Source organism: Littorina saxatilis, linkage group LG9, assembly GCF_037325665.1.
Source record: "Littorina saxatilis isolate snail1 linkage group LG9, US_GU_Lsax_2.0, whole genome shotgun sequence".
NCBI lineage: Eukaryota > Metazoa > Mollusca > Gastropoda > Littorinimorpha > Littorinidae > Littorina > Littorina saxatilis.
The window spans coordinates 25,375,449-25,402,948 of record NC_090253.1 but is presented as its reverse complement, the minus strand read 5'-3'; the positions used below and the strand labels follow the sequence as shown (position 1 = coordinate 25,402,948).

General features: G+C 42.2%; 1 protein-coding gene across 2 annotated transcripts in view; it reads left to right on the top strand.

The window, feature by feature from the left end:
• The first annotated feature begins 379 nt into the window (after positions 1–379).
• The window catches only part of LOC138975691 (mucin-2-like), an 80,213-nt gene continuing 53,092 nt past the window's right edge, over positions 380–27,500 (top strand). For both annotated transcript variants that reach the window (XM_070348431.1, XM_070348432.1), the window contains exons 1-25: positions 380–577; positions 4,728–4,880; positions 5,388–5,452; positions 6,190–6,318; positions 6,939–7,091; positions 7,968–8,176; positions 8,966–9,098; positions 9,975–10,142; positions 10,697–10,752; positions 11,380–11,481; positions 11,807–11,978; positions 13,805–14,060; positions 16,056–16,209; positions 16,626–16,910; positions 17,348–17,494; positions 17,945–18,128; positions 18,651–18,873; positions 20,108–20,315; positions 21,253–21,341; positions 22,537–22,586; positions 23,101–23,457; positions 24,365–24,567; positions 25,377–25,513; positions 26,244–26,353; positions 26,819–26,956. In XM_070348431.1, the coding sequence (XP_070204532.1) occupies positions 492–577; positions 4,728–4,880; positions 5,388–5,452; positions 6,190–6,318; positions 6,939–7,091; positions 7,968–8,176; positions 8,966–9,098; positions 9,975–10,142; positions 10,697–10,752; positions 11,380–11,481; positions 11,807–11,978; positions 13,805–14,060; positions 16,056–16,209; positions 16,626–16,910; positions 17,348–17,494; positions 17,945–18,128; positions 18,651–18,873; positions 20,108–20,315; positions 21,253–21,341; positions 22,537–22,586; positions 23,101–23,457; positions 24,365–24,567; positions 25,377–25,513; positions 26,244–26,353; positions 26,819–26,956 (3,967 nt within the window). In that variant the 5' untranslated portion in view covers positions 380–491. The remainder of the gene's footprint in view (positions 578–4,727; positions 4,881–5,387; positions 5,453–6,189; positions 6,319–6,938; positions 7,092–7,967; positions 8,177–8,965; positions 9,099–9,974; positions 10,143–10,696; positions 10,753–11,379; positions 11,482–11,806; positions 11,979–13,804; positions 14,061–16,055; positions 16,210–16,625; positions 16,911–17,347; positions 17,495–17,944; positions 18,129–18,650; positions 18,874–20,107; positions 20,316–21,252; positions 21,342–22,536; positions 22,587–23,100; positions 23,458–24,364; positions 24,568–25,376; positions 25,514–26,243; positions 26,354–26,818; positions 26,957–27,500) is intronic.

The following is a 27,500-nucleotide window of genomic DNA, read 5'->3' as shown; positions in this document are numbered from 1 at the left end:
ACACAGCCAAAGACGCAGTGAGACTTTGGCCAGGACAATCGTCTCGGCCAGCCCACAAACTGTCACGAGTCACGGGTCCGCCTCGTGATGGCTGTGGCACGCTTGGCTTCAGTTCAAAAACTGCCATCACATCTGGCCGATGCTAATCTTTTACGCCTGCTCCCTTTCATGCTAATATTCAAATTGACTTTGTCACAGTCAGCAGATCTGTATGGCGACGTTTGTAGATGACAATTGATTTTCCTATAGGTAAGCTTTCTGGCCAAGTTTGCCTAAGCCGCGGTGTTGTATTGCGGGGATGGGCTGGGGATCGACCCCCAGACCCCGTCCATGGTATAAAAGCCTACAGCTCACCTCTCCCCGACAAGAGCCCAGCGCCTGCTCTCATTTTTGGTGGACACATAAGAGTGGCCGCCGACTTTTGCCGTTTGGAGACCAGTAGCACGTGCCCAACATCACTGTGCTTGTGTCTGTAACTCTACAAACCCAACATGGGCACGCCGGGCACTAAGCCCGCTTTTTTCTTTATCTTCGTACTATGGATTCTGGCCGCTACTCCCTCCGTCTCGGCTCGAAGGTACAATGTACAATATAACATCGTTCATTATCATCATCCCATCACTATAATATGTTTGGTAGCTTGTTGACAGACCAGCTTTTTTGTTGGTCCAAGGGGACCATATCGTCTTTTGTTTCATCTTTATCGACCAAGGCCGAAGGCCGCGGTTGATAAATATGAGACAAAAGGCGATATGCTCCCCGAGGACCAACAACAAAGTGCTGGTCTGACAACAAGCCACCAAACATCGTTTTTGTCATCATTTTGGTTGTGCAACAAAATGCACAATAACCCACAGGGAGACGAATTTTTAGAATCCAACTCCGGGCCACAAAGCATCGTCACAGTAGCACGAGATAACACGTCAAACTTGTATGTGACGTCAAACGTAGCTTGTTGACGCTTTTCTTCCAGTCTGAAAATGTACAGAGCTTTCACAAATATGGCAGCTTCATTTGCATAGTTCATAATTATGTCTTTTCAGTTTTTGTTCGTGCATTGCTTGATACTCAACTGGCACTTTCTTGTCGCAGTAAATCGTATATCAATGGACTACTCAATTATTTTTTCAATTTAAAAACATAGTGAGGTTGTATGGCTTATTACATACGCATCGTTCATCGGATAAAAATACTCAACACTTCCCATTTTAGGCAACCCCGCACGTTATTTCATCTTTATACTATGTGCTTTTAAATGCTGACGTTAAAACTTTGTATATACGAAAAATTTCGATTCAAATATATATTAGGCTTGAAATTTGTAACCTGCTTTTGCGTTTCTGTTTTTTATTTGGATTTTTTTGTTTTTGTTTGGTGGAGGCTTTTGACCAAAGATTTGTATTCATGAAACATAACCCTCACGTATTCAGCGGACCAGGAAATTCCCCTTTGCATTTCTGTATCTTAAGCATCCTTTCTACTTGTAACTAAATTCGGTAAGCTTAGACGGAACCAACAAAAGCTGTTTTTTTCTGAGAAAAAAAATGGTTTAAATTATGTTAGTTAAAGTGAGAACGGTACGCCTTACAATGTCACAATCATGTTGGGTTGAATTCCTTTCCATATGTGTCCGGTAGATGTACAATGCGCGCATATTGTCCTTCGTACGCATATATTTCAAATTGTTTTATGACGTCACCTAAACCTTCTCTCAAAATCACTACCAGATGTTGGAAAACAGCGAATCGTACTGTGCAGAGTTCGAAAGGATCGAGTGACGTCATCTCAGTTCTATTGTAACAGGATTATGCTCTCCACCATCCCCAGTCCCCTTCAGTTACCTTTTCATAAATTGGACAAAGAAAACCGATGTATCTGCAGCCGCAAGTAATTTTCTCACCTGCACATGTGTTCTTTATCTCAAAATAGACGATCCTTGCTTGTCGGCTGTTTGAAATCAAAAATGTGCAATTCCTCAATTTGTAATCGTATCTGAGCGTTAACTCAGCCCTGTATTGTATGGGCATGAGAACTAAGCTTTTACACGTATATGTATCTAAAAAGCTTATACAGTCGAACCTGTCCATACCGACCACCAACTAAAAGTAGTCCTTATAGACAGTTGGTCGTTATGGAAAGGGGAACTCTATAATAAAGAACATCGTCGGAGTTCTTATGGGTGGTCGAATGTTTCACCTTAGAATGCAACAATGACAGCATGTCAATGACAAATCCGATAGGTCTAAATGGTAGATCGCTAGTTTATTTAGTGGCTCACCGCTGTCTTAATTCTTTTTAATCTCTCCAACATTCTACGTCGACGTCGATATGTAGCAATAGAGTTACTATTCATTGTATAGATCTGCAGATTATACAGTTTGGACCAAAGAGACTGTAAATACTTGGATTTTGGGAGTGCGTAGTTGGCGGGTAGTGGTTCATTTTACTTTAAAGCCTGCAAACACACACGAAGAAGCATATTGACTGATATAATCCAACCTGTCTATAACGGCAACCCGAGGAAACAGCTTAAAGTGGTCATTATAAACAGGTTGTCGTTATTGAAAGGTGAATTCTATCAAATAAAAAAAAGAACCTCATCGGGGTTCTTTAGCGTGGTCGTAATGAGCAGGTGATCGTTATCAAGAGGTGATCCCCAGAGCAGGTGATCGTTATCAAGAGGTGATCGCCAGGGCAGGTTCAACCGTATACATGTGAATTGTGGAAAGAAAAGCTGGAAGTGACAGGTGGCAGTTCAATTACCTCAGCTAATAAAAAAAAACCCACATGTTAACGTTTTTGTTTGGATAAAGGAAGTAGCACGAATTGTAAGGCATATATACTTCTTCTTCTTTTTGTTGGTCAATAAGGCCTATTCTGTATGGTATATTCTGTATTTTCAAGCGTTATCTAATAAGGAATGCATTTAATTTGGACCGATTAGCTGTAAGTGGCAACACGCCGGTGTCTAAGTAACTTGTTCTTATAATTTTGTTGTCCATCGCAGGGGCGGATCAGTTCATTTTATGGGGGGGGTTTCCAAAAGTATATTGTGAAGATATGGGTGTGAAGGCGCGAAGCGCCGAGCCGACGGCGCAAAGCGCCTAGCTTGCTAGGGGGGTCCGGGGGCATGCCCCCCCGGAAAATTTTGTAAAAAAGGATGCAAAATGGTGCAATCTGGTGCATTTTGAGGATGATCATTACCAGTTTCAGGCAGCAGATTTTGTCACTGATTAATACCCCAAAAAAACACCATTTAAAAAAAAAATTTTTGGCTGGGGGGGGGTTTCCGGAAACCCCTGAAACCCCCCCCCTCGTCCGCCCCTGCATCGTGTGTGTTTTAAAGTCATACTCGTTCACTCCCGACTACCATCGGAGATCCTTCTACATTATTGGTGTGTAATTTTCAGCTTAGCAAATGGCGTTTCAGTATTGCATTGTCTAAAATATATTCGCAAATCCGCATTTATGCTATTTCGTGCAAGAATATACGCATTTTTCTAAAGTTTATTTAGAAAGCGGGAACATAATGCCCAATAGAGAGTATCTGAAACTCCACTTGTCAGTGTGGACAATGTTTTATGGCCCATATTCTGAATGCTATACACGGAGTGAGAATCCAAGACTCAAAAGAAAGAGCAAACAGTTTCATGCATGTGATTTTTTTCCTAGAGCGTTGCGATCTTAAGCTTTGCGTAACAGCGCAGCAATTTGTCTAAAAACGTAGCATGCTACGATGAAAGCATAACAGTTGGCAGCTCTGGGTTACTCGCATTAAAGAAAACATGCATTGTAAACGTTTTATAGTTTTGTTAAAAGAAAATAAACATACACACACACACACACACACACACACACACACACACACACACACACACACACACACACAAACAGGAATACTGCTGCTTATCGTATTTATCCGTCGATTTTCTTTTTATTGTTCTTCTTTTTTTCCCTCCTTACATATAGTTATCACTATTGAGTATTTGGCCTTTTTGCTAAAACCAAATAAGCAGTTTCTTGTGACACGAAAGCTAGAATCATTTCAACCAATCACATTACGCCAAAATGCATTCAGTGCTGAGAACATTGTCAGTTTCATCAATGATTTGTCGACTGTTTATAGGGATCGCTTTGAAAGTTATGCGATGAGGTTCGGGGTTTAAACAAAGGGTACCATGCAGCAAGGCTGTCTTGAATTGGAAAAACAAGTACATGTACATTGACAAAAACAATAGTTGTAAATTTCAATGAAAAATATACTCTTGTGTGCATGAGAATGTGATTATTTTCCATGAACACTCGACTCGATGTTGTCAGTTACCGGGGCCGCTGGGTCCCTGGCGGTACCACTGAGTTAAACCGGCTCAGTATTATTTCTAAAGTTCAGCACAGGAGAGAAGAAGCGCCTGGATACTAATTCACTCACTTTGATTACATAATGTGATGCTTTTTCGAGGAAATTGCTGCATGTGCGTCTACATTATAGTACAATGGATTCTCAGAGTTCTTTAAATTAGTCAAATTCGCCACTACCCCCTTCAAAACGGTCAGCCCAATAGTATCCCTGTAAGTATACGAACAAGGATTCGTTTGAGTTACCACCAAAGTACACTCAGAACACTGTCAACACATTTCTGGAGCGAAACCAAAGTACGGGGTTGTCTGCCATGATTGGACAGTGAGTTTAACATCGCATTACTGGATTTTTGTGTTTCTATTTGCAGCCACAAATGCAAGTACACGAAACTCTCGACCTCGACCTCCACGGACAAGTGCTCAAACTTTCTCAAACGTTTCCAAGACGGATGGGACCTGAACAGAGAAAGCGTTGACAGCGAAACGGTAGACTTTGCAACGGACAACTGTGACTACATAAAGTAAGTTTTCATTCCTTTTTTTCGACATGTCGTTGTTAAGAAGATTTAAAAATGTGTTCGTTAGTCGAGATGATGAGGCTGGAATGTTTGTGGTCTATGTCACCGTGGTGACCGTCAATTTCTTCCCTATCTCTACCTTCACCTGTTTCTCACCTTTTTCTGTTTGTAAGTAAATGAGTGTTGTGCGTATATATGTGTCCCCAGGTGCGTATGCTCCGGCGAGTGTGCTTATTTGTGGGCTGCGAAATATGATGGACTAGAAGAACGCTGATTATTTTGCCGGATACACCGGCGCTTTCTTAATTTTATTTTCATTGAGTATTTCCTGTTGCTGCAAATGACATCCATGTGGAGATAGGAGGAAAGAAAGAAAGAAAGAAGGAACGAAAAAAAAGGAGAAAAAAAGAAAGAAAGAAAGACAGAAAGAAAGAAAGAAATAACACTGTTGCAAGAAAAAGGCCAACATATGACCAAGAGTGGATTAAATGACGACCTGATTAATTGCAGGAAGACGCAAACGGATGTCGAGGACTGCTGTAATGGCTGGACTAACTCACCCGCTTGTGACAAACGTGAGTTTTCAATAAAGGACTGCTTCTTCAGAGTTTAAGGGTACCATCCTACCCGTTTTAACAATCACGTGCACCGTACCAGCACACATCTGTTCGAGCTTTTTCATGGGATAAAAGCATCCTTCCTCTTGGACATACACCAAAAATCAATACCCCAGTCACGTCCTGCGCAGAATGGGATTTTTGTAATGAATCATATTTGGCAGAATGACACAGATGTCAATTACGAAATAATTTCATCAAAGAATACCCACCTCGCACAGAAAGCAGCTCAGGAAGTTGATTCTTGACATGTGTCCAGGTAGAGCGTTGTTCTCATGCCACGTAAAAGCCTACAAAGATCTGCGATGATCTACCTATCGGTCTATATAGTAAGGATTGTACCTTTAAACAGTCTTTTATGACATCGAATTGTAGGACCTATTGTGCGTTTTTGTGAGGTTTAAGCGTTGTGTCAGCCCAGCGTTGAAGACAATTCTATCAATGTTTTCACAGAGACTGCACTCATATCAGTTCATTCTTCGTGAGAACCAGAATGCAAACAGACCCCCACCCCCCCTCCCAAAACGGAAAATAATAGTTTTTAAGAAGCAGAACAATAAAATAAAATTATTTTTAAAAAGCAGAATAATTAAAACAGAATAATAAAGCAGAAAAACAATACATACGACGAAATAAGTATCCACGAGGGTGCTGGTGGCATGCGTGACTTTACCCTTTGTTCTGTGTGTTTTCAGCCAATTGTGAAGGGTGTGTCAACGGCGAGTGTTTGGAAGTACCCGGCCCTGGCGTTCCCGCGTCTACCCCGCCGTTCTGCCGCTGTTTAAACAACTATGGCGGCAAAAAGTGCGACGAGGATTTGCGAGGTATGCACATGTTGAACAGTATACCTTCCGCCCCCACCCATCGACAAGACAGAGCAGGGCTGATCTTAGTGTATGAGCGGGATGGGCTTCCCAAATGAGAGAATCCCCCCCCCCCCTCCCTAGCTGCTGTTGAAATTTAGCATTTGAAAGGGGTATTTTGGGTCTTTTTTTTTTTAGAAAAAAGGTTCATTCGCCGGGTTTGAGCTTCCGGATCGCAGGACCCGCCCTAAGATACAGCCCTGCAGTGGCGCATGGCCCCCTCAATTTTCTTAAGACTCCCCAACTTAAGTCTTCCCCCCTTCTTAGAAACTGCTTTCTCGGACTTTTTTTTAATAGCCTCTGTAAATTTATTCCTATTTTTAGACTCCCTCCTCGTTAAGACATAAATTTCCAAGCTTTTTAGAGAAGCGGGGTACGGGTGGATGGGTGGCTCCATTCCACCCAAAGCAACCAACTACCCAGCATGCAAGCAACCTGGCAAGCAAGCTACTAGCAAACCAAATAAGAAGCACCAATAAAACCCAAAGCGCCGTTCATATTTCAAAGGGGGAATCTGTTATGCTTGCATATATATGCTTCCTTTTTGATGACAACAATCTGTATTTTTAATCTTTCTACAGCGGTGAACACAGCCAACCAGTACTGCTTCAAAGACAAAAGCTGCGAGGGCGAGAAGACATCCACAGAAGTGATGCCTCGCTCTGGCTGCTGTAATGGCGGCACTGGCAGTTGGGGTAGCAGTACCAGGGGCGAGTGTGCATCCTGCGAATCCAGTGAGTATATCTCTTGTGGCTGTCTCTTTTAGCAGACATGTTCCAAGCTTGCACATCGTGCTCATTTTAAAACTCAGGTCACGCTCACTGTCTTTTTTCACGTCGTAAATTGTAAGTTTCGTCGTCTTCGTTCACACATGAGTACAGTACTTTTTGGTCTTTTTATTTCTCGCTACCAGTGAGTATACCTCATGTGGCTGTCTCAATTAGCAGACATGTTCCAAGCATGCACATAAAACCCAGGTTACGCAAATTGTCTTAAAAAAACACCAATGTAACAATTGTTTTGATTTAATTGGAAGCTGTGCGACCGGAAGTGGAATATGGGATGACATGTTCACAATTGTTTCTGTCACATTTGTGTATATACCGGTACATGTTAAATTTCTTCTTGAAAGCATTTTTATTCTACTTTCGCGGTTGATTAATCAGAACTAGTCGAGATTGTTCTGTGTTGTGGTCGTTTATGGTGAAATTGTAGGTAGAACCTGTGTGTATGTCTCACTCGCGGCCTGTACCTGTTTGCCTGGCTCTGCCTGTTGGCTGGTCGGTCAGAGCCTCTGTGAGTGTGTGTGTGTGTGTGTGTGTGTGTTTGTGTGTGTGTGTGTGTTTGTGTGTGTTTGTGTGTGTGTGTTTGTGTGTGTGTGTGTGTGCGTGTGTGTGTGTGTGTGTTCGTGCGTTCGTGCGTGCGTGCGTGCGTGTGTGTGTATGTGCGTGCGCGCGTGTGTGTGTGTGTGTGTGTGTGTGTGTGTCTGTGTCTCTGTGTGTCTGCACTGTGTATGTGCCCTCTGCCTCAATTGTTGAAGAATCTAACTTACACACCTTCTGATTTTCTCACGAATCAACCTCACCACACTGTTTTTTCTCTCCCTGCAGCCACCTCGCAAGTGAACGACACGCTGGTAGGGAAAGAGCTTGACCGCGTCACATGTATGACAGCCGGCGAAGACATCTTCCGCACCTTCGATGACGCGCGCTTCACGTTCTACAGCACGTGCACTATCGCCCTCCTCAAGTCCTCGTCGGGCATCGAGCTCTACACGCAGACAGTCTGTGAGGCTAAGGACAAGTGCAACTGCAAGAAGGTCTGAGTCCATGATTTACTCATTTCGTTCTCGCTTTGTTTTCCAGTAGGCCTAATGTAATGAAATGAAATGACGATTTAATGAACAAAGGCCGTCGGCCAATTTCATAAGGAGTACAAAGATGGCAACAAAACTTGCAAGAACAACAGAAACATTATTCACAGGAACATAATTAAACACATATACAGATAAACGTACTCATTTTACAAAATAATATTTACTCTCTCTCAAGCACTCTCCCTCTCACTCTCATGACTTGTTGTCTCTGTCTCTGTCACACACACATAGGAGTGTCGTGATGTTCATTTACATATAATATGCACCCTACAGTCGGATTAATGATACAAGTACACGCTAAAGAACAGACTCACAGGCGAGCTCATGTTCTCACACACACACTTACACACATGCAAGACAGAGACGCGTACACCCCGCCTTATATAGAGTAACGAAAAGTCTACACAGATTGTGCAGTGCCCCCAAGACCCAACAACCCTTTGAGCAACAGCCTCGCCAACTAACGCGCTGACACACAATGACGCAGCCGGGTCTCTAAACCAACTGCATTACTACTTGACACCAACCTCCAGCTCTGGTGCCTTGGTGGCGAGGAGCTCGAGCACGACAGCCAAACCTCTTTCAAGGCGACCCCTTATATTCATTACTCATTTATCATTATTGTTTTTCTTCTCTAAATCATCTAAAATCGGGGTAATACCCGGGAACATGCCCCTAATGGTGTTACAAAACATTTATCATCATTACAAAGAGTGTGCGTGGCTCTCTCAGGTGGTCACGCTGAAGTACATGAAGAACGACGAGAAGTACACTCTGGTGGTCTCTGAGGATACCGTCACTGTCACCGGGCCTACGGGAACCAACAGCATCCCCATCACAACCGAAAAGAACAGCTACGGAAACAGTGAGTTGTTCGTTTACACATTCATGAATTTGAAAAACAAATGAAATCGGTACTCACCAACACAAAGACAGCACAAAGACAAGGTCGAATTTTCGCCTATGGAGGCTTCTTATTGAATGTTCAAATTCAGGTAATAATTACAGTATGAACTATAATTGCATTGTATTGTATTACCTTTTATTGCATTGTTTACCCAATAATAACATCGGGTAGAAAAAGAGTCAGTGTTTATTATTAACAAAAATTGAAAAACAAAATATCCTTTTAGATCATTTTTTTCTTTACAATAAATCCCATTAGGTAGAACATGAGTCGGGAAGTAATTAAAACAAATTGAAAACAAAATCATTTCTAGATACATTCCTCTTTACATTAAATCAGAAATGGACTTTTTAAAATTTATTTCATTACAATTTTGACCGCTTTCACGGGCGGGGATGTAGCTCAGTCGGTAGCGCGCTGGATTTGTATCCAGTTGGTCGCTGTCAGCGTGAGTTCGTCCCCACGTTCGGCGAGAGATTTATTTGTGTGCAGACTCTCCTCGGTGTCCGAACACCCCCGTGTGTACACGCAAGCACAAGACCAAGTGCGCACGAAAAAGATCCTGTAATCCATGTCAGAGTTCGGTGGGTTATAGAAACACGAAAATACCCAGCATGCTTCCTCCGAAAACGGCGTATGGCTGCCTAAATGGCTGGGTAAAAAACGGTCATACACGTACAATTCCACTCGTGCAAAAAACACGAGTGTACGTGGGAGTTTCAGCCCACGAACGCAGAAGAAGGAGAAGAAGAAGAAGACCGCTTTCACGGAATGTCACGAACATAACATGTATGTATACCACTTTCATAATAACATGTCTCCGTTCACTTTCAGACATCGTGTTCAAACGCGAGGATGGATCCGTGTTCTTCTCCCTGCTGATCGAGGAGTTGTCTTTCCGTCGTGACGACAGTGGCCTCTTCATGTTGACCATCAAAAAGAACTCGCCGCTTGTTGGGACCCTCTCCGGTGTCTGTGGAAACCTCGACGGAAGAGCTGACAGTATGTATTTCACCTTGTTCCCTATTCAGCTTATGTCAAAGTTGATTTTAGTAGTGTATTTATGTAGGATTATGCATTTCAATCGTCGTCTTTGTGTCATAAGCAATGCGATGTGGTGCCAAAAGACACATTTCCATGTTTATGTACAATGAAAATTGACATTAAAGTGTTCGTATCTTATTTTATTTTATTTTATCTTATCTTATCTTATCCTATCTTACCCCCTTTCAGTTTCTCCCCCAAAATGGTAACACGGAGTGCTTTGTTCTGGGTAGGACTAGGAAGGGATTCGGACTGAAATCCTCACAAACACAAAAACACACCTGGAACATATTTAAAACAAATGATGAAAAGAAAATGAAAAACAATAATTCTGCCAAACTGGGAAATTTCATTTCTATGTTAGTACCGATGAATGTTGAAATATGTGGGGGAAGGGGGTTCACAGAACGGCGGAAGGACATGTATATATGGACAGACATACGCAAACATACTCGCAGACATATTATGCAACAGCAGTTAAAACACTAAAACAATCCCATGTGTCATTCCAGATGATCGCGGCAACCTGGACGCACTGTTCAAGGATAACATTGACACCAACGCACCGGTGAGTGAAGAACAGAATTCCTGACATGAGAGATATGATTATAGTTTTATGAACAAGTCCATTGATGTTGAGTTAGGCCTAAAAAAAAAATAGGTGTGGTTACGGTAACCCGACCTACCCTATTTTTAGGGGCCGACCCTATAACTTTTTATTACATTTGTCAAAACAAAACAAAAAACACAGGAAAACGAGTGCAGAAAACGCAATGAAAGTGAAAGCGCCCGAGTCGCACACTTATTTCCCTGTCAAGTAGGTTTAATTTGTACACATTAGAAAAAAATGTTAAAAAAAAAAAGTAATTGCCTACCTTCCTACCCTATTTTTTTTGGTTATGTTACCGTAACCACACCTATTTTTTGTTGTTGGCCTTATTCATCCGAAGATGCATACAGCGTGGACACAACGCGTAACTATGGACATCTATACAGAAAGGCATCTTCTGTGTGTTCTTCATAGCTGTATAGACGAAGAATAAATTAGATAAAAAATATGTTCTTCTTTTTTTGTTTACACAAGGAAACGCTACATTATCTGTAAAGCGTCATCCGGGCATTCACACTACATCTTCTTTAACCTATGAGTTTTGTCAATCAGTATAATATATTTTTCTTCTCGTCTTTGGCACAGTGCGGCAATGGCTTCCAAGAATGCCCAGCCGACAAGGTTGATGAAGCTTCCTCTGCTTGCGACTACCTTCGTGGAAACCTCTTCCGAGCTTGCCTCGACAAGGTGAGTAATCGAGTTCAGTCAAATCAAAACACTTGAATTATCTATCTTTGGATATTGTGATTTGTGTTCAAGAAATCTAGAACAATGTACGAAATATTCGTTTAACATACGACCTGGTACATACACATTGGAGTAAGTTATTTGCTGCGATCGTTGGTTTAACAGGTCGACCATTTGTTTCCAGTTCGACCATGTTCCCTGTTAAAGCTGTTTGTCTGTGGTGGGACGCAACTTACTTCCGCTTGTAAATTCTGATAGAGTTATTCTCGGAAAACGTCTATTAACATCAGCTTTGACTGACTATCAATGTTTGATTTGTGTTAAGGGAGTTGACCCCGCCCCGTACTACAGTCTGTGTATGCGTGCCTACTGCACGGCCAGCGCCAACGGGAACGAGAAGGCCGACCTCGCTCGCTGCAACGTCCTTGACATCTTCGCCCAGGCTTGCTACAAGGAGGCCGCCCTCTCCGTCACGTGGAGAACCCAGGACTTCTGCCGTGAGTATCTGGCCTGGAATTATACTTAGACACAGGCAAACGTCATCATCTCACAATTGAAACTCCGTAAAGACATCATTCTCTTATTTAAATTGACAACAAGTTATGTCCTGAGTATCTGCCTGGAATTACAAACGTCATAATCTCACAATTGAAACTCTGCAAAGACATAATTCCCTTATTTAAATTGACAACAAGTTGTGTCCTGAGTATCTGCCTGGAATAATACTTAGACACAGGCAAACGTCATCATCTCACACTAGAAACTCCGGGTAGAAATCATGCACACATCAGCAATTGACAGCAAGTTATTGACAGCAGGACGTCTGCTGTGAGTATCTGGCCTGGAATTATACTTAGACATATGCAAACGTCATCATCTCACACTAGAAACTCCGTTTAAACATCATGCACACATTATAAATTGACAGCAAATTATGTCGTGAGTATCTTTCCTAAACTTTGACTTAGACATAGGCATAGGAAAAGTCCTCGTTTATAATCTCACAAGAGAAACTCGACCCTTTTAGATTCAAACACAAATTACAGTGATCCAAACAGATATCCTGCGTTAGCTTTCTTTGGCGTTCCTTCGTCACCTTTCCCACTTTCCATTTACACGAAAGTGAAAATAAAAAATGAAAAATCAATCAATAAATAAATGAATAAATACAATGACCAAAATGGTTCCGTTTCCAGTAACTTTGATATATATCAGAACGCCAGAAACGGTGTTAAGAATAGGGTTTTCTTCAACTGACGTATCCACATAGTACGAAAGGCTTTCCTGAAATTGAGACCATAGAAACAAGTCGCGCAAGGCGAAATTACTACATTTAGTCAAGCTGTGGAACTCACAGAATGAAACTGAACGTAGTCCGCCGCTAGTGCAAAAGGCAGTGAAAGTGACGAGCCTGTTTGGCGCGGTAGCGATTGCGCTGTGCTTCATAGCACGCTTTACTGTACCTCTCTTCGTTTTAACTTTCTGAGCGTGTTTTTAATCCAAACATATCATATCTATATGTTTTTAGAATCAGGAACCGACAGGGAATAAGATGAAATAGTTTTTAAAACGATTTCGGAAATTTAATTTTGATCATAATGTTTATATTTTTAATTTTCAGAGCTTGTTTTTAATCCAAATATAACATATGTATATGTTTTTGGAATCAGAAAATGACGAAAAATAAGATGAAATTGTTTTTGGATCGTTTAATAAAAAAATAATTTTAATTACAAGTTTCCGATTTTTAATGACCAAACTCACTCATTAGTTTTTAAGCCACCAAGCTGAAATGCAATACCAAACCCCGGCTTTCGTCGAAGATTGCTTTGCCAAAATTTCAATCAATTTAATGGAAAAATGAGGGTGTGACATTGCCGCCTCAACTTTTACAAAAAGCCGGATATGACGTCATCAAAGGTATTTATCGAAAAAAAGAAAAAAACATCCGGGGATATCATACCCAGGAACTCTCATGTCAAATTTCATAAAGATCGGCCTAGTAGTTTAGTCTGAATCGCTCTACACACACAGACAGACACACACATACAGACAGACACACACACACACACACACACACACACACACACAGACACACACACACACACACACACACACACACACACACACACATACACCACGACCCTCGTCTCGATTCCCCCCTCTATGTTAAAACATTTAGTCAAAACTTGACTAAATGTAAAAAAAACCCGTTCAAACAGGCAAAGAAAGCTCATTTACAATGCGAAAAATGTATTATCATTATTATGTTGTTCTTGTTCGACTTAACTTTAAAGACTTACACAACCATCGCTGTTTTCAGCCAAGACATGTGACAACGGCAAGGTATACATGCCCAACGTACACACCAACTGCCCACTGACCTGCGGAAAGTCCGCAATGAGTTACTTCGCCGAGTCCTGCAAGACAGACGGCCACGCTGGCTGTGAGTGCCCCGTGGGCAAAGCTCGCCAAAACGGAACTTGTGTAGACCCCACTGAGTGCCAGTGTATTGGTGATGACCGCAGATTCTACAACAAGGGCTCCAACATCCAGTCCTCGGACAAGTGTTTTGAATGGTGAGCAGTCCTAAGTAAACTCGATCAAGTGTCATTTTTGAGTGCTTAAAGATGAATTTTGGCTTAACTTGATACATCAGACGATCAGAATCGAATAATGGTTCTATACGATCCCGCAGGCATCCTAACCTAAAACGGGGCACTTAAAACAAAATAGAAAGGCAATCAGACAAATTCACTCACCTTCCTTTGAGTTTTGTTTGTTTGTTTGCTTAACGCCCAGTTCACCACGAAGGGTGATATCAGGGCGGTGCTGCTTTGACATTTAACGTGCGCCACACACAAGACAGAAGTCGCAGCACAGGCTTCATGTCTCACCCAGTCACATTATTCTGACACCGGACCAACCAGTCCTAGCACTAACCCCATAATGCCAGACGCCAGGCGGAGCAGCCACTAGATTGGCAATTTTAAAGACTTAGGTATGACCCGGCCGGGGTTCGAACCCACGACCTCCCGCTCACTGGGCCGTGTTGTGGCCGTCCTTTGAGTGATTAACGTGAATTTAAATTGAAAAATCATACAGCCAGAATCTAATAAAGATTCTATACGTTCCCACAGGCCTCTAAACCAATGAGGATCATTAACAGGTGATGCGCTTAAAAGACAATCAGACAAATGCACCCCAATATTTCAGGATTAAGGCTGTGCTTAATTGAGCCCGAAGTCGACTTCGCGAAGTCTAGATTGTATACGTTCCCACGGCCCTCAGAACCTATGAGGGTCATTTACAGGTGATGTAATAAAAAACAAGTCGCGTAAGGCGAAAATACAATATTTAGTCAAGTAGCTGTCGAACTCACAGAATGAAACTGAACGCAATGCCATTTTTCAGCAAGACCGTATACTCGTAGCATCGTCAGTCCACCGCTCATGGCAAAGGCAGTGAAATTGACAAGAAGAGCGGGGTAGTAATTGCGCTAAGAAGGATAGCACGCTTTTCTGTACCTCTCTTTGTTTTAACTTTCTGAGCGTGTTTATAATCCAAACATATCATATCTATATGTTTTTGGAATCAGGAACCGACAAGGAATAAGATGAAAGTGTTTTTAAATTGATTTGGACAATTTAATTTTGATAATAATTTTTATATATTTAATTTTCAGAGCTTGTTTTTAATCCAAATATAACATATTTATATGTTTTTGAAATCAGAAAATGATGGAGAATAAGATGAACGTAAATTTGGATCGTTTTATAAATGTTTATTTTTTTTTACAATTTTCAGATTTTTAATGACCAAAGTCATTAATTAATTTTTAAGCCACCAAGCTGAAATGCAATACCGAAGTCCGGGCTTCGTCGAAGATTACTTGACCAAAATTTCAACCAATTTGGTTGAAAAATGAGGGCGTGACAGTGCCGCCTCAACTTTCACGAAAAGCCGGATATGACGTCATCAAAGACATTTATCAAAAAAATGAAAAAAACGTTCGGGGATTTCACACCCAGGAACTCTCATGTCAAATTTCATAAAGATCGGTCCAGTAGTTTAGTCTGAATCGCTCTACACACACACACACACAGACAGACAGACACACACACACACACACACACACACGCACATACACCACGACCCTCGTTTCGATTCCCCCTCGATGTTAAAATATTTAGTCAAAACTTGACTAAATATAAAAAAGACAATCAGATTAATTTAATGCACTCCCATATACAGACAATTACAGAATTAAAGCTGTCCTTACTAAGCCCGCGAAGTTGACTTCGCGAATTCTTGTTTTGCTGAAACTCAGTGCTAAAGCTTCGTGCCGCAAGCTTTGCGAAGCATACTTCGCGTAGTTGACTTCACACGAAATTAATGACAGGCTTTAAGCCCGAGCCCGAGTCCGAAGTCGACTTCGCAAAGACTTTGCGAAATCTTTTTACCGAAAACTCAGTGCTAAAGCTTCGTGCGGCCAGCTTCGCGAAGTATTCTTTGCGTAGTGGACTTCCCCCAGTTAAGGACAGGTGTAATGAAGATGTCGATCCATTGTGCAGCGTATGCGGTGACTACGGTCTGTGGGACTGCAAGCAGAGTGCTGACGAGTGCATGGGAACTTGCTCCATCATTGGAAACTCTGTCGACACCTTTGATGGCATGAGCTACGCTTTCTCTGCCGATTCCTGCTCTCTCACTCTTCTTCAGGACAGGGTACGTGTCTACTGATATTTTTTATTAGAGCATGTTTAGCGACGGTGATGTATTTCTGCTAGTTTCCCCTATTCTGCAGTTATAAAGACGTACTCGAACATTTTCAGCAAGAAGAAAAGAGTGGACAAAAAGTTTATACCAATATCCTCCCTCCGTCAACCCGGAGGGAGGGGGGGGGGGTTGTTCAGGGTTCCGAAAGCCCCCGTGACGTGGCAAATGCACCTTTTAAAAGGAGAGACTCAGATAGCCCTTTCAAATGCTAAACTTCAACGGCATCTGGGGGGCTTTTCCCCCAAACAAAAACCGCCCCCTTCCCCTGCATCGCCTGGCCAGCCCTTGCTTCATTCTGGAAGCCCCTCCCAATCGTACACTGGGTCCAGCCCTGACCCACCACACATAATGGTTTCTGTTTACAGAACGGCGACAACAAGATCGAGCTGCAGACTAAGTCATGCGGCACGGAAGGCGAGACCTGCTTCCGCGGCATCAAGGTGACAGTGGACAAGGACACAGTGGGCAGTCTGCAGGTGGACTCCAGCGGTCAAGGAGTCGTCACCAACGGATTCTCCACCCTGAAACTCTACATCAGGAAGGTGTCCAGCAGCTACTACGTCATCGACATCAACCCCGGAATCCGCATCTTCGTCAGTCTCGATGGAGTCGTCCAGATCGAAGCACAGACAGCTATCTACCAGAAGGCGGTAAGGGCTGCTTGCACCATAGATCTAATTAAATTATTGTACAAATCTGATGAACAAAAACATTGAGACTGATGCATTGAATACATGCGATACAAGAACAAGCAAATACACGAACGATAAAAAAAAAGACAAACAAGCATGTGGAATATATGCCCCATTGGAATTAACTTTCTTGTACAAATTTGATGAACAAAAACATTGAGACTGATGCATTGGATACATGCGATACGAGAACAAGCAAATACACGAACGATAAAAAAAGACAAACAAGCATGTGGAATACATATGTTCTATTGGAATTAACTTTTTTGTACAAATCTGATGAACAAACAAATTTGAGACTGATGCATTGGATATAGGGGAAACAAAAACAAGCAAATAACCTAGATATTTAGCTAGAACAACGGAATCTCAACACCAAGTCTTTGTGTGTGCAGACGTACGGTCTGTGCGGTACTCTGAACGGCAACGTGAAGGACGATATGCAGTCTCCCTCAGGCTCAGACACCACCGACGATACCTTCCTCTCAGTCTTCGGCGACTGTGTTTCCCCGAAAAAAACACCCCTCAACAGCGTCACACAAGTGAGTGGCATATATCAATGTTGTTTTGTTCAATAACGCAAGGGTGTTTTCGGTGAATGATTGGGGTATGGGTTTTGGGGAGTGAATTTCGAGGGGAGAGAGAGAGAGAGAGAGAAAGATGGCGAGGGTGGGTATGTTGAGATATTGGTATGAGAGAGAGAGAGAGAGAGCGCATTTGTGTGAACGTGTGTGTGTGTGTGAGAGGGAAGAGAGAAAAAGAGAGAGTGAGAAACTTGATTGCTTGGGTGCATCTGTCATCTCTTTCTGTCTCTGTCTGTCTGCCTGTCAGAGAGAGAGAGACAGAGACAGAGAGACGGAGACAGAGAGACGGAGACAGACAGACACAGACAGACAGAGAAAGAGAAGACAAACAACTTTGCGTATATCTTGCAAAGCCACTGTTGTTCGATACGTCCACTAAGACTTGCCTGTGGCTTCCGGACATTTCAGGACGCAGTGTGCGACCAGCTAGACAATGCCCAGCTGCCGGCCACTGCCCAAGGAAACGTGGACACAGTCAAGAAGCTTTGTACCTACAAGAAGAACAAGAAGGACAGGTGTCAGGTTCTGCGTGCATTCGCACTTTCACTGAAGATGAGCATGGCTGATGTTTTTGGACTCGATAACAAATGCAGTGAGTATTGGAATATTGCTTGCAAAGTTGAGATGATACCACACTGTTGCAGGCGATGCAGATTCTTTCACAGACACGACAAGAAAGCCGCGTGTCGATCCGCTACGTACGAATTTCGGACAGACATTATTTTCTGAAACTGGTATTTTACAATTGTAGAGACCTTGAAATTATGTCTGTTAACCATTCACCGAGTAGTGATTCACATAGTTCTCCTTTACAATCGAATAAGGTTCTGTAATCTTACTACATTTAAAGATACGAGATAGCACGGTGTTGGTTTTACTTCATTAAAGATACGTAAGAGCACGGGGTTGGTTTATGAAAAAAACCGCTTTCCCAACAGTACAGCAAGCAAGCAAACAAATAAACAAACAAACAAAGAAACAAACTAAAAACCAACCCACCTCTGACCAAAAAAACAACAACAACAACAACAACAACAACAACAACAAAATCCACGCTTTATGAATAAACAACGATTTAAACCAACAGACCAATAAAAACATGTTTCTATTTCAGCATCCTGCACGGAAGTTAAGAGGAACATCTGCGACACCAACTGCATTGATTTCTCCTTCCCCTACTGCAAGGAAGAGACTATCTCTGACTGTGGCTGTGCCTCAGGCGACGAATACTTCAAGGACAATGCCTGTGTTAACAAGATGGAATGCGGATGTTACAACATGAACACCACCAGAGTCATCCAACCAGGCCAGAAATACGTCACAGGATGCCGGGAATGGTCAGTACAGTGGTACCCCCATTTTAAGACATCCAACAAAATCAGGTCTTAAAAGGGAGGGAGTCTTAAAAGGGAGGGAGTCTTAAAAGGGAGGGAGTCTTAAAAGGGAGGGAGTCTTAAAAGGGAGGGAGTCTTAAAAGGGATGGAGTCTTAAAAGGGAGGGGGTCTTAAAAGGGAGGGAGTCTTAAAAGGGAGGGAGTCCTTTTTTAAAAGGGAGAGAGTCTTAAAAGGGAGGGAGTCTCAAAAGGGAGGGAGTCTTAAAAGGGAGGGAGTCTTAAAAGGGAGAGAGTCTTAAAAGGGAGGGAGTCTTAAAAGGGAGGGGGTCTTAAAAGGGAGGGGGTCTTAAAAGGGGGAGGGTCTTAAAAGGGAGGGGGTCTTAAAAGGAAGGGGGTCTTAAAAGGGGGAGGGTCTTAAAAGGGAGGAGGTCTTAAAAAGGGAGGGAGTCTTAAAAGGGAGGTAGTCTTAAAAGGGAGGTGGTCTTAAAAGGGAGGGAGTCTTAAAAGGGAGGGAGTCTTAAAAAGGGAGAGAGTCTTAAAAGGGAGGGAGGCTTAAAAGGGAGGGACATTTACAGAGGATGTGAACCAACAATCGGAGAAATTGGGGTCTTAAAAGGGAGGAAGTCTTAAATCGGGGGGTCTTAAAAAGGGGGGGCGGGGGAGTCCACTGTACAATATCGGCGGCTCGTTTGTCCCTAGGCTTAAAAGACGATGTTTGGAAAATAACTCTGTCGGGTTTGTATGGGTTAAGAAAGAGGTAATATTCTTGATTTTATTGAGTCAAACTTTCCCACGTGACTTTATATGTTAGTCACTAGCGAGGGGTGTGTCTGACACACGAGGACAATGAGCACGTGCAGAAAGAAATTTCACTCTTCCACAACCCATACAAATCCGACAGAGTTATTTCCGTAGTTCGTCTAAAGAGTTTAAGGTTGAGCAGCAATTCAGATTTAAGAGGCGGCTATGGCTGCAAAAGTGTGTGTGTGTGTGTGTGTGAGTGTGTGAGTGTGTGTGTGTGTGTGTGTGTATGTCTATCTGTCTGTGTCTGTCTGTCTGTCTGTCTGTGTGCCTGTGTTTTTGTTAGTTCGTTGTGTTTGTTGTTGCTGTCTTTATTGTATTTTCTTTGATGGGTGTCTGTTTGTCTTTGCCTATCTGTAGCTGAGTAAAACAGTTTTGTGCGAACCACCCACGGACTAGCGTGTAACTTTGAAGTTCATTCCTTTCGTCACTCACAGCGCATGCGAGGGCTACAAGATGGAATGCCAGCAAGCCTGCGAAGAGGTGATCTGCGCCGCCGGCCAGACCCCATGGAAGGACCTCCAGGAAGAAGGCGAATGCGCTCGCAGGATGTGTCCTGACAAATACCAGATCGAAAAGAAATGCATCGAAGATGTCAGGCCGAACCAGCAGTGCTACTGTCCTACAGGCTTCTTCCAGACATACGTGAGTCAGATTTCAGCTTGTTTTTTTGGGGGGATGGGCTTAGTTTTCTTGTCTTTTTCCATCTCGAGAGGGGACGATGAATCTTGTTGTTTTGATATTATTATTTAGTTCTGACGCCGACAAACTGTCCCTTTATTTGAAGATTTGCTGAAGGTTTTGCTATGAATAAAGTGCATTTGCTTTGGGGTTTATGTGTGTGTGTCTGGTTTTTTTTCTCTCAGAGAAGTGCTTTTTTCAAAACATATTGTTGTTATAAATCGTTTTTGCGTGTGTGTGTGCGTGTGCGTGTGGGTTTATTTTGGGCTGGAAAATTTCCAAAGAAAATTCAAGCTCTGCCAGTGGCTTTCAAAGACTTAAAGAAAAGTACGAAAAGAAGTGTAATGCTCACAAGGTTTTCTTTGCTCAATTCTTAAAAAAAACATTTTTGGCTCACGAAGTGTAGCCTATGCGATCGTAACTTTGTCTGTCTGTGCGTTTGTGCGTTTGTGCGTGTGTGTGTGCGTGTGTGTGTGTGTTTGTGCGTGTGTATGTCTGTGGTAGAAACTTTAACATTTCCGAGTCTATGTGTGAGTGGTTATCCAAGACTATGGATAAAGCTCGCATAAGATTACGTCACGGTCAAAAGTGCTTGACGTCAATTAATGCATCATGACGGCATGCCTCCCTGTAGTCTTTCTCTCTCGCGTGGTGTGTGTGGTCTCGGTCATTGTTATTTTGAGCGGGCCGAGACTATTTGGCAGTCGTGTCCCTCCCTGTAAGTAGGCTACAGACAGACAGATCTAGATCTAGTGTCTCTCTTTCTTGCACAGTGTCACCTAAGCTTACTGTGTGTGTGGGTGTGTATGTGTGACGGAGTGATTGAGTTTGTGTTACTGTTTGTCTATTTCTTACGTGAGCCTTGAAGGCTTCGCCTCTTGTTTTCTGTTTGAATCCACAGAACGACAAATGTGTGGCGAAGTGTCCTTGCTACGAGGGCGGCGACTGGTTTGACGATGGATATTCTGCCACAAAGCAATGCAAGACAAAGTGAGTAATAAAGTCAGGCTCGATTTTTATATTTAGTCAAGTTTTGACTAAATATTTTAACATCGAGGGGGAATCGAAACGAGGGTCGTGGTGTATGTGCGTGTGTGTGTGTGTGTGTGTGTGTGTGTGTGTGTGTGTGTAGAGCGATTCAGACTAAACTACTGGACCGATCTTTATGAAATTTGACATGAGAGTTCCTGGGTATGAAATCCCCGAACGTTTTTTTCATTTTTTTGATAAATGTCTTTGATGACGTCATATCCGGCTTTTCGTGAAAGTTGAGGCGGCACTGTCACGCCCTCATTTTTCAACCAAATTGGTTCAAATTTTGGTCAAGTAATCTTCGACGAAGCCCGGACTTCGGTATTGCATTTCAGCGTGGTGGCTTAAAAATTAATTAATGACTTTGGTCATTAAAAATCGGAAAATTGTAAAAAAAAATAAAAATTTATAAAACGATCCAAATTTACGTTTATCTTATTCTCCATCATTTGCTGATTCCAAAAACATATAAATATGTTATATTCGGATTAAAAACAAGCTCTGAAAATTAAATATATAAAAATTATTATCAAAATTAAATTGTCCAAAACAATTTAAAAACACTTTCATCTTATTCCTTGTCGGTTCCTGATTCCAAAAACATATAGATATGATATGTTTGGATTAAAAACACGCTCAGAAAGTTAAAACAAAGAGAGGTACAGAAAAGCGTGCTATCCTTCTTAGCGCAATTACTACCCCGCTCTTCTTGTCAATTTCACTGCCTTTGCCATGAGCGGTGGCCTGACGATGCTACGAGTAAAATGGCATTGCGTTCAGTTTCATTCTGTGAGTTCGACAGCTACTTGACTAAATATTGTATTTTCGCCTTACGCGACTTGTTCTTTTATCTTCTAGATATCCCTCCATATTCGACTTATCTCAGCGCAATCAAAGTAATACGAAACTCAGCTTCAGGCTAATTAAGTAAATATACAGAATCCACAGATAAAGTTTATGTTAAATATTATGTGTTTCTTTGAATCAAACCCACTGGTGTAATTGATACGTTCGTAAACTCGTCGTCATCAGCTTACTTAAAAACTACTGAGGCTGACAATTTGACATTTTATATTGCGCTGTCCTTGTAGTGGTGAGTACAGACTTTCGTTTGTTTTTAAACTAAGTATTTCGTGATTGTGTCTGTCAACAGGACCTGCAAGAACGGTATCTGGGAAGCAACAGACTCTCAGAAATGCACAGGTGAGCTGAGACACTTCTCATACTTTGACATATCTATCTTTTTGACAGTGAAGTCTGCCTGAGATTCTGGATTGGTTGGTTATTGTGTTTTTAATGTCTCTACAGCCGATGTGGCTATCCGGGAAATTATAGTCTGGAATTTGAAGTGACGGTAACAGTAAAGTCTGCCTAAGGGCAAAATGTGAACCATTTATCTACGACAATCGTTATAGTTTCTCTATTTCAATGTTGACAGAGTAAAAATTACCATATATCTTTTAATAGGCACAGTTTCTCACTTTCAGTATTGGTAGAGAATAAAATAACGTATGCATTCTAATAGGTAACATTTCTCACTGTCATTATTAGTAGAAAAAAATAACGTATGAATTCTAATAGGCACATGTTTTCACCTTCAATATTGACAGAATTTTTGAATAGGCACTTTTTTTTCACTTTCATCATTGGCAGAAAAAAATAACAATCTATTCTAACAAGCACAGTTTCTCACTTTCCACACTTTTTACTGCCTCAGGTTCTTGCATCCTGTCCGGGTCTAACCTGAGGATCAAGCAATTTGATGCCGACGCCATTTCGGAGAACTCCCTGAACGGCAACTGCGAGTACGTCTTCTTCACCGCCGGCGGCTACGAGGTGAAAGTGCGAGCCCTATTCTGCGGGTCCAACTCTCAAGGCTGCGGCCACAAGGTGACCATCATCGTTCCCTTCTTGACCAAAGGCCCAATCGAGCTGTACCGCGGCACGGACGGTCTCGTCATGTACAACAACCAGGCCTACAGCAAGGACCTTGCCCCGCAGGTTGCCTTGTTCAAGACCGGTCTCTTCACCGACATCATCTTTGAGGGAAAACTCACCGTCAGGTGGGGCGAAGGTGAGCTGTTGGAGAAAGAATCAATTCTCCTTGTTACCCAATCCCGTGCAATACACTGGTAATGCGTATCAATACAATACAATACACTACAATAATCTTTATTCATCTCTAAAAGAAAAATTACAAATTAGGCTTAAAGTGGGTTTGAGAATTCATGTGAGACAAGCGGAGATCACAATGTTTATATTGTTGTGTAAAACCTGATAATATGATGAAGTCGACTTTGCAAAGTTTACTTCACCAAGCTCGTTGCGCGAAGCTTTGGTGCTGAATTTGAGGTAAAAAGACTTCAGGCAGAATGAAGTGCAGCCTTTAATCAATCTGATGCTATGGCGGCCTGGTAATGCGTATCCAAACTCGGTTAAAGGTCAGTTTTAGAATTCATGTCAACCAAGCGGAGTTGACTGTGTCAAGGCCCTACTTTCAAGTTTCTGCATAGAATACTGATTCGTACAATTATAGCCGTTAGTTTTGCTTCGAAGCTGACGCCCTCATTAGGAGGAATACGTTCGTACCCAAACGTTGAAGTTAGCATAATGGGTTGGAACTTGCTTTGAAATGTCATATTTAAACGTGAAGGGTTCTTGTCTTCTGCGCTGACGTACACACATCTAGTTTGTGTTTTTCATTGAGTTTTCAGATACAAATTCAGGGCCGGACCAAATGAGTTGTAAGGGGGGGGGGGGGGTTCCGCCTTTTTTGGGGGGGCAAATCAGCGGGGGAAAAAAAAACCACTCAAAGCAAGGTACATGCTTTTTCCAGGGGTTGGGTTCCGGAACCCCTGGAACCCCCCCCCCCCCCCTGGGTCCGGCCCTGGAATTGGGTCTGGCTATGGAGAATGGTTCGGTAAACATCTCGTTTTTGTGTATTAGAATCCTCATTGATTGTGTTGTGTCGCTTGCTGCAGGTCAAACCACGCAGGTCATCGTCAGCAAAGGCGCCTTCCCCTCCATCTCCGGTCTGTGCGGCAACTTTGACGGCATCACCACCAACGACCTGCAAGGCCAGGATAACAACCGCGTTCTGTCGCTGGCCGAGGCCGCCAGGAACTGGGCCGACATGAACCTCTGTGCCGACACTGCCGCTGAATCTGAAGACAGATGTGCCGAGGTGAGAGAGAGGATTTTATTTTATTTATCATTTTCCATAACTTTATTATCTAATTGTTGGAAATTCGGATCGCTGAATGCCTCCCGGCAACAAGAAGAGTCGCGCTACCCAGGTGTGTGCGTATTAAGGTGTAATCGGCCACCTGTTCTCATGACAGACTGACTGAGGTCTTTTACGCGCCACTGTGGTGACACGGGGGTGGGACATGGATGTCGTCTTTGAGTTGACCCGTGTCTGTGCCGGCCTAGTTTCGAACCAATGACACAAGGATCAAAAGCCTATGCAGAACTCTACCAGCTGAGCTACCAGTTGCCTGAATTCTTCTTGTCTAACTTTGTTGTTTTTCATCCCCGAAGAATACTTTACAGCTTTTATTCTACAATAATGGCGTGCTTTTGTTTTGTTTTGTTTTGTTTTTACCACTGCTCTTTTTCTACGCTTGTCTTCTTTTTTCTTCGCTTTGATTTTTTTCTTTTCTGTTAAAAGATGTTCCTTTTACTTGGCTCTTTCTTTTCCCCTCTTGCCGTTAACCCGGTGGGTTTTGCACAAAAAATAGGTGCTTTTGTACGAGCACACTTTTAACAATTCATAATTATATCGGTCTTTTATGTTGTTGTTGTCTTACTGAACGTCTTCATAATTCCTATTAAAATGCGTGTTCCATAAAATAAATTTTGACAGGCAGGTTAGATGCGTCGAAGGTAATGTTCCATTTTAAAGTATCAATTTTAATGGACAATTAGGTGTTGTTGTTATTGTTTACAGTGGCCTGAAAGTAAGAGAGTTTTATTTCCTGTTTTACCTTGCAGGGAACTCAGAAGAAACTGTGGGCCCAGTCCTCTTGCAAAGTGATTTTGGAAGGCGAATCTTTTGGAGCTTGCCGAACTGAAGTCACCAGCAGTGTTGTTCAGACCTACTATGAGAATTGTGTTGCCGCTGCATGCACGTACGTGTTGTTTTTCACTCCTCTTTTATCTTCCATGTAAAAGGCGCTCATATTATTGCGAAGTCTTGAGTGTGTGTGCAGACGTGGTCGCCTTGTCTGCAAATACGTGTATGGAGTGTGAAATAGTGATGATATAATGACTATGATTAAAATAATGATAATTATAATATTACTAATTTTACCACTACTACCACTACTACTACTACTACTACTACTACTACTACTGCTTCTACTACTACTACTACTACTGCTGCTTCTTCTACTACTACTACTGCTTCTACTACTACTACTACTACTACTACTACTACTACTACTACTACTACTACTACTACCAATAAAAACAAAAACATCATAATAATCATAATAAAAGAAGAAGAAAGGAAAATACAAAGAACAATGTAACGATGACGAAAACTCACCTTTGTCTAAGTCTGCACAGAATGCACAGACATGGTCAATGTGTCTGTAATGTAGAAACTGAAGTAGCCAAACTTTTAGTTCCCCATCCCCATTCTTTCAATTTGTTCTTCTGGTTTATTGTTGTTATGTACACCATTACGAAAATGTGTGTAATTTAGTATTGTTCTGGTCACGTGATATAAGCATTTGCTTGAGTGCGTGTCCTAGCTGTGTGTTTTGAACTGTTCATGCGAAGAAATTCTGAATAAAATTTTGTTTAAACCAAGTAGCCAAACTTTTTAAAGACGTGCCCCGGACTGTGCCTTTTCAGATGCAACAGTGGCGGTGACTGCGAGTGTCTGTGCGACACCATCGCGGCTTTTGCAGCAGTCTGCTCTGCAGCTGGCTTCCCCGGCAGATTCAGACACCAGAGGCTTTGCCGTAAGTTGCTGCGATATGCTCTTTAAAGATTGATTGTTACCCACTTTTGCCAGCGACTCGATACAAATTGCAAGGAGAACGAGCCACTGATACGATACGAAACGATGCAATTCAATTCGATACGATAAATACGACACGATATTATGTGATACGAAACGATACGATGCGTTACGTTACGCTATGATACAATACAATACAAAACAATTCACAAAACAAAAAAGTACAGTACAGTACAGTACAGTACAGTACAGTACAGTACAGTACAACACAAAATTAAAATCCGATCTACGATGCAGAATACATAAAATAGATATGTCACAAAGACGTGCAACAAGTATATAAAATGACAAAGCTAATTAAAATCTTGACTAACTATGAACAGAATGAATAATGATTAAGGTGTAAAAAATAAAAAAAAGATCACCGATGCAGCAGAATAAGGTGATATTGTGTTCCGTGTTGCAGCCATCCAGTGTGACTACGGCTCTCAGTACGAGGCTTGCGGCAGCTCCTGTCCAAAGACATGCGGCACATTAGACAAGACGTGCGGCAATATCCCCTGCGTGGAAGGTTGCTTCTGCCCTAATGGCTACGTCAGAGCTGGTGCGTTCTTTATCTTGCTTCTTTGCCATGCTTAACTTTAATCTATCTTGCTCCTTCCGCACGCTTAACGTTAATCTCTCTAAACTGGCTACTTCAGAGCTATTGCGTTTTTCACCTTGCTTCATCCTCGTGCTTACCTTTAATAATTCTGAACTGGCTACGTCATAGCTGGTGCGTGTGTCATATTGCTTCCTTCAGACGCTTAACTTTAATCTATCTGAAGTGGCTACTTCAGAGATTGCGCGTTCTTTATATCCTGCTTTTTCCAGATGATTAACTGACTTTAATCTATCTGAACTGGCTACTTCAGAGCTGGTGCGTGTATCATATTGCTTCCTTCAGAGGCTTAACTTTAATCTATCTGAACTGGCTACTTCAGAGCTGGTGCGTTTGTCTCATTGTATCTTTCAGTGCTTAACTTTTTTTCATTTTGCCTCTGCCAGATGCTTAGGTTTAATCTATCTGAAGTGTGTGCATTTCTTCACAACACTGCCTCGTCTCCCATAGAAAATTGTGACTTAATTGTAAATGCAATATACCCTGA